The sequence below is a fragment of the Helianthus annuus genome, chromosome 16 (assembly GCF_002127325.2).
Source record: "Helianthus annuus cultivar XRQ/B chromosome 16, HanXRQr2.0-SUNRISE, whole genome shotgun sequence".
NCBI lineage: Eukaryota > Viridiplantae > Streptophyta > Magnoliopsida > Asterales > Asteraceae > Helianthus > Helianthus annuus.
In genome coordinates this window covers 18,857,751-18,865,328 of record NC_035448.2, presented here as the reverse complement: position 1 = coordinate 18,865,328, position 7,578 = coordinate 18,857,751, and the positions used below count along the sequence as shown (strand labels likewise).

Genomic DNA, 7,578 nt, shown 5'->3' with positions numbered 1-7,578 from the left:
ATACACGGGGTTCTAACCTAGTTAGTTAATATATCTATTCATAAAAGTATAAAACTGAGACGTACCATGATATTTTTAAAATTTTCAAATTTCAAAAGTATATGTTGAAGATATATACAATTGTAGATAGAAGTAAATCTGTTTGTATAAAAACCTTTTTAAAAGTAATGGAAATATCAAGGGTTGAATACTACACTTTATAAAGTGATTTTTTATGGGAGGGGTATGACAAGTAGGGTAAAGTTCTTTTACAAATAATTTTAACATATTAAACATACAAATTGAAGGAAAACTCAAAAAGACAAGATGACATTTTTGTAATTATCAATAACTATCAAAGTTACTCTACAAATATACCTAAAAAAACCTAACCCCTCCCCCCCCCCCCCCACCCCCAAAAACCTTAAAAAAACCTAACCCCCCCTCCAAGCTAAAATGCTAAAAACTAAACCCCCAAAAAACCTAAAAAATCTAAAAAAATAAAAAAAACACACAAATTATTTTATTTTATTTTTTTAACATTTTTTATTAAAAAATCGCTACTTTTAGTAGCAGCAAAAAAAATTGCTAACGAAATGTAGCGATTTTTTAATAAAAATGTTAAAAAGAAAAATTTTGTGTTTTTAGGTATTTTTGGTTGAGTTCACATTTGTATAGTAACTTTGATAGTTGGTGGTAATTACAAAAATGCCACATTGTCTTTTTGAGTTTTCCTTCAATTTGTATGTTTAGTATGTTAAGATTATTTGTATTTAATCTTTTGCCATGACAAGTAAGAGATGGGGTACGTTTAGCCTACCTCATTTTTTAAACGTTCATAACTTTTTTATATGACATAATTTTTCATAAAAAGTTCACCGTAAACCGAGCGTTTTTTTATTTTTAATTTGAGTATCATATTGCTATATAAAATATAACAACCAATAAAATCCACAAAAATGTGTTGTATTTTTATGTTGTATAACATTTTTTTGTGTTGGATTTTCATACTACATTTGTGTGCTAAATTTTTTGTGTTGGATTTTTTGTCTTAATTTTTTTTGCTAAATTTTTGGTGCTGGATTTTTGTTGTATTTTTTTAGAAAACAAAAGAAGTGCTACATGTCATCTTCACATTCCTACTTATAAGAACTAAAATATTATAGTACCAAAATATCATTTATTCCTACTTATAAAGAGTGTCACATGTCATCATCACAATTACTACTTAGGCAAAACCCACTTTTTAGTGGTTCCTTCCCCTATCAAAATGTTTCCATCTTAAAAATTGGTCAAACTTATTAATAACATTAAGTTTTAAACATTAAACTTAATTTCAATCATATTAAGTAACTTATCCTCATGCTAAACAAAGACGTTATCTAATATTATTAGATTTTAATTTGAATATTTAAATGTCGACTACTAATTAAAGAGGTTGTTGTAGACACTCAAAATGTAGTTTAAAAAACTTTAGTCCTATTTTGTTAAACGTATGTTTTATTTGTAGTATGATTTTTTAATATGTAATATCTTTTATACTATGATGATATTCATATCAAAGTATTTATTATATCATTAATATACATAGTAGAATTTAATTACAATTCATTTACCATAACCTCATAACTTATAATTATTTTTAAACATACTTACAATTTTATAATCATTGTTTTTTTTTATTTTTTTTAGTGTTACTCCTTTTCAGTCATATAGGATTGTAGTATCTTAAGAGAGAAGTGAAAACGTAGAAAATTATTTTGAATAGCTGAAAATATAATTGTTCTTTTGTTTTACTATTTTATCTAATAAGACATTTCATCAATAAAGATTATATACAAGTTTATGATTTACATTTTTTCGTCACTCAACCCGTGTAATACACGGGTTTGTAAGCTAGTTATTCAAATAAAAACAAATGTACCAGTAAAATCTTACTCATAGTAAAAGCTACCAAGTGATTAACCAAATCTAAAACAAAATCAATATGTTCAAAAATATTTCTTATAAAGACAATACAACAATTCCACACTTAGCAAAATTATTACATCTAATCATATAATCTTTCTTATTTATATGGCTAAGATGTCAAGCTTCACCTAAAAAACCAAGTTGGTTATGATTAAATGGAAGAATTACCCCAGATAAATAGTTAACCGGGTTACTAAAACTTAATAGCGTCTTGTCATTTTTAGTACTTAAAGTTTTATCTAGTCAAATTGTAATTTTTCTTACGCCTGTTAGATCATGCAACAAATTAAGAACCTTAATAATGTATTTTTATATGTAGTGTTTGCATATAAATAATTAATAAATTAACATAAAAGATACAAATATTTACGGTTTTCTTTTTCCTAGTTAGAACTCGTTATTTCTTGGTCAATTGCACTTTTGTTTTTGTCCTAATGACACCAGATGTTTATCCTCATCAAAGTGGTGCGGATTCAAGTCCTACAGAGTAGACAATATGTGGAATTTAGAAGTTGATTACAAGAGATTGGGTGTTTGCCGTTAAAAAAAATCAATACTCAATAGTCATCAGCAGTGGCGGAACCAGAAGTTTATAAGTGGAGGGTCAAAACATAGTTTTTTTTTACATTATAACTAAAACACAAAAAAAATGATAATTAGCTAAAAGAATCTTAACCTAAAGGATATGGTGTGATGAGAAGATGTTTCCCTTATACTTGAAGTTTAGATCCTTATTTCTCAATTACAAAGTAAATCAATTAATAAATCCAAACGTAAATTAGTAAAAGTTTTTCCTCAATATAGATAATATGGTAAATGGATAGCAAAACTTTAAGAAAAAACAAATGAAATTATTATATCCAAATACTATGTAAAATCCTAAAAAATTACTTGGTACTTTAACTTTTTTTGTTTTAACCAAAAGAAACAACACAATTCACCCTTCAAACCAGAATGCCAGCCAGACAACGGTAAACTTTATTAACACTAGACTCTATTATTTTGTCAATGTTTGACTGGGTGGGATATAGGTCTTAAGTAGCTGTAAGGGCTACTTTACTTGATATAAAACAAAATATAATGCTTCTTCTTCACCAAACTACCATAACCTGCAATTCCACAACCGACTAACTTCCGTCCACCGGAAAACATTTCGATATGCTTCTTTAGTTCTTTTTCACTTGTCTTTTCTCAGTTTTACTACTAAGCCAAAGTTATTTTTAAGGGTCAAACAACTTAAATATTTTCGAGCTCCAATACCTATAAATAACGATTCTGGCCGGCCGGAGGGTCAATTGACCCCCTGACCCTCCCGTGGTTCCGCCCCTGGTCTGCACAAAATAACTGGTTATTATCTGAAACCGTAACCGGTTAATAACCGATCAAGCAGTAACCGATTAGTGGTTATTTTTAACCGTAGGTTAGTAACCAGCTAGGGATTTTTTTTTTTAAAAGTAACCGGTTTTTAACCAATGTACCAGTTAGTTAGCAGGGAAAAAATCCAAAAAAAATGTTCTTTTTTAAAAAATAACCAATTAATTAACCCAAAATAACCAGTTATTAACCGAATCGGTTAAAGTGAATGACCAAACCAGTTAAAACAATAACAGGTTAAAGCAAAAATGAGAAAATAATCCGCGATTCGGTTAATCGAACCAGTTGGACCAAACCCGTAAATGCAATAAACAGTTAAAGCAAAAATGAAGAAATAATCAGCGGTTTCGAAGGTTTGTGCACCTCTAGTAGTTAGCAGTACTCCTTAATGGGCTAGACTATGATATTAAAGTTGCGGCCCAAAAAGCCCAATAAATTGGCGGTTTAACAGAATCACTCCGACACCTGTTCGTTCGTCAATCTAATCACAAACCTCCATCTTATTCGATTCATTTCTCTTCAACCAACAACAACAGATAATCACGAAAAAATGTTGAGGCACGCTACGAAGAGGATTCTAGGGTTGGAATCACCGGTGGCGAATCGGATTCTGCCGAGGTTTTACCACGAGAGGGTTGTGGATCATTACAATAATCCACGTAACGTCGGTGCTTTTGATAAGAACGATTCCACCGTCGGAACAGGGCTTGTAGGTGCTCCGGCTTGTGGAGATGTTATGAAGCTTCAGATTAAGGTTGATGAAGAGACTGGAAAGATTACGGATGCTTGTTTCAAGACGTTTGGATGTGGATCTGCTATTGCGTCTTCTTCTGTTGGTAAGTTTTCTTCATTGCAAACCCTAGCTATGTTGTTTGTGTTTGGACGATTGATGTTATAGTGTTTTAATTTTGTAACCTAACTGTTTATAGATATGTTTTTAGGTTGAATTTAGATTAGGTTATTTTTGAATTTGGGAGAAGTTGTGTGTTGTTTGTTTATTTGAGCGGCGTTTGTGTATTTAGGAGGCTTAATAGAGTTGTTTTGTATAACTGGAGGCAAATCTCACATTGGCCGTGGATAGGTGAGATTCTTTGTTCATGAGGATTTCTCCGCCTCGGCCTCAAATATCATCAACATGTTTTGGGCTTAATGTTAGTGGGTGGGAGGAGAACTTTACGGTTACGCGTGCTTAGGTGGGAGTTAGGATGCTTGAGCAACCAAAGGCAATTTCGTGAGCTCTTCGTGGGCTAAGTGGACAATATGGGTGGTACGAGAGGCTGGATGTTACAAATGGTATCGAGATTTGCCTAGGGTGTTGCATGTTTAAACCTAGGGTTTGATAGCTATGAAGAAGATCGTACGTGTGTATAGTGTTTTATGAGGAATTGGATTAGAATATATTGAAATACGGTATGCTTTGCCAGTTGTTGAGTTTTAGCTGGGATATACATGAGGCACGGACTCTAACATGCCTCTTGTAATTGCGTACTGCTTCACTCTTGCTGAAGCGCTGCAGCTGCCGCCTCAGGCGGGCCAAGCTTACATGTTTACATAGTTTAGGTAAAAATATATTTTGTATATTGACTTAGGGGCTGTTTGTTTAGCTCTTAATGTGGCCTTTAATGGTTCAGACCTCTTACTGGTTCAACACTTAATGGTTCAGACTGTTTGTTTTGCTAGCAGATGTTCGAATGGTTCTGACATTTGCCTCTGAATGGTTAAGTATTATACTGAATCTGAATGGTTAAGACCTCTAATCTGAATTGGTCAGGCATTTGCCTCTGAATGGTTAAGCATTATACTGGCTCTTAATGGTTCAAGCATCTTACTGGATCAGCACTTAATGGTTTAGACCTCTTACTAGTTCAACACTTAACCATTCAGAAGTTGCCAAACAGCCCCTTATTGATATAGCTCTAGGTACTTCCGTGTAATTGTATGCTTAATCTTTTTCTAATGATTGCTAAAAGATCAGTTGATCTTTTAGTTATGTAAATTGTTTCAAGAGCATTATGTTTAAATGCTAGGGGTCAGATGAGTGAGCTCCGATAGAGCACAGTTTATATTTATTGTTTTTGACATTTAGCTTCTACCTAAAAGGAACGTATGCATGGTCTTTTCTGTAGTGCACACGTCACATTAAATTGCAGTTGGTTGTTTGTGTTGCTTGATGCAAATACCTTTTTCTTTAATGACGCTTGTGGAAGTTTTATGAATGCTTATGTTTTAAAGATTTTGATGAATGATGAATTGTGATGTAAACCTTGTGTTTTCAGCTACTGAATGGGTCAAAGGAAAACATACGGAAGAAGTTTTGACCATCAAGAACACGTGAGTTTCGGTCCTTTCTGTATTTTTTGGCATGCATGTTTAATTGCGTTAAGGATGTTTATAATATTATATACATGGCTTGCATTTTAGAATTCATTTCTTAAGAAAAGCTTGTACCATTAATTCATAGGCCTTTATTTAGTTCATTTAAAGCTATTTTTATACCCTGCTTCATGGGTACTCAAATGGATTTATTAGTTTTGTTTAGCGTTTTTAAAAACTCATTGCATTCTTATCCAGAGGCTTCTTTGTTAATTCTTTTTTCTACTTTTTTAACTGGTCATGCATTCTTTTAAATAAATAAACTTATATGTTTATGCATGTGTGTGCATGCATGTATATATGAATGAACAACGTATCATACTCTTAAAGGCTTACAATCATAATGTCGAAGTTAGAGAATGTCAACCGTCCATAATCATAATGCGAAGTATATGCTGCTAATCCAAATGTGTTGTAATTTCACATTGTAGTAAATAATTCTTCTTTTAGTAGTTATTGGTAATGGATGTAAACTTTGAAGTGTTGATATATAATATTATTTGCAGAGAAATTGCAAAACACCTTTCCCTTCCACCTGTGAAACTCCACTGCAGCATGCTTGCGGAAGATGCCATCAAAGCAGCAGTCAAAGATTATGAAGCCAAACGTGGCAAATCGGTTGCTTCAACTACTGACTAAACTGCCGCCGAGTCTTGAAAGCATACAACATAACATGCCTTTAAATACAATGTTCTTTTATTTTTCATGCTTCTAGGGTGATAAAGAGTCGAAGTTTCAACTATGGAACTCGTGTTACATCTATGTTGATGTCATTTAGTACCTAAACGAATACCTGGTATCTTTCTTGTATATATTTTACGCCATACGCAGGTTATATTTTACGCCAAACCTTAAACCCATTAGGTAACATGTTGTGTTGTTAACATAAACATAACTGAATGCATTATATAATCCAACACTTCCCATTAGGTTGAAGCATTGATAATAAGTATGTGCAACTAGTTACGGATATAACTAATCTCACTTGAAGGTAATGTTTTAGTGAAAGTATTAGCTAGCTAATTCCCAATTCGAACATGAGAAACTGATTGTCTATCTTCAAGCTTTTCTCGAGTGGCTTCAATATACATAGTTCTTCAGTTTATATTTTACAAATTGACATGACTCACAATGCAAGCGTGATAAATGGGAAAGTTTAGGACATAAGTTAATTAGGTTTCCGTCTTTTACCAGAGATCCTAGTAGTTGATAGTCGATAGATCATGAAAAACGCAACGACTGCTTATGGGTGTACACCAAGTCTTGGTTCTGTCACAGTTGATTGTTGATGTCACTCATTCGATCTCATTGTTTTTATTGAGTTTATCAACTTCCCATTCATATTAATGTAATTTTATTGACTAAAATGAAAAGTTGGGCGCAGCCAGGATTTGAAATCGATACAAAGGTTCTAATACGTGCCCTACACCTCCCGCCTAACCAGGGCTAAATCAATCTTGTTTAGGAAACCTTGTTTCATGTGTAATATATACAGTTTATTTATATATTCTTTTAAAAATATATTAAAAAATTTTAAAAACTTCGGGGCCTTTTATCCATGCTCAGGGCCGGCCTTGAAATAAAATACATATGCAAATTACTATCAAGATGATGCTTTAGTATTGGTGTTTTTTTTGCAAATAAGAACCAAACACCATTGATCTTGTAGATCCCTATGAGCTTGAGTAAGCTTTAGCATACCTTTTGGGGTCTTGAAGATACAACTTGTTTTGGCCCAGTACCCAATGATCTTGCAGTCCAGCCCAGTTTGACCCGAGCCCGTTTTGACCCGAGTCAGTTTTCTCAGGTCTAGATACCAGCATATACTATTCTTTTTTTTTTTTTGGATGTTTATCTTTGACCAACTATGCTTCACATTCA

At 32.7% G+C, this 7,578-nt stretch overlaps 1 protein-coding gene across 1 annotated transcript; it reads left to right on the top strand.

The window, feature by feature from the left end:
* Positions 1–3,785: 3,785 nt before the first annotated feature.
* LOC110915949 (iron-sulfur cluster assembly protein 1) lies at positions 3,786–6,546 on the top strand. Its single transcript, XM_022160701.2, has 3 exons — positions 3,786–4,160; positions 5,601–5,655; positions 6,204–6,546. The coding sequence occupies exons 1-3, from the start codon at positions 3,875–3,877 to the stop codon at positions 6,334–6,336; spliced, it is 474 nt and encodes a 157-aa protein (XP_022016393.1). The 5' UTR covers positions 3,786–3,874; the 3' UTR covers positions 6,337–6,546.
* The last annotated feature ends 1,032 nt before the right edge of the window (positions 6,547–7,578 follow it).

Bases quoted from the DNA above. Each gene is read 5' to 3' on its own strand.
- LOC110915949 (XM_022160701.2), top strand. From the start codon at position 3,875: ATGTTGAGGCACGCTACGAAGAGGATTCTAGGGTTGGAATCACCGGTG. The intron at 4,161-5,600 runs GTAAGTTTTCTT...TTGTGTTTTCAG, and splicing joins TATTGCGTCTTCTTCTGTTG to CTACTGAATGGGTCAAAGGA. The intron at 5,656-6,203 runs GTGAGTTTCGGT...TATTATTTGCAG, and splicing joins GTTTTGACCATCAAGAACAC to AGAAATTGCAAAACACCTTT.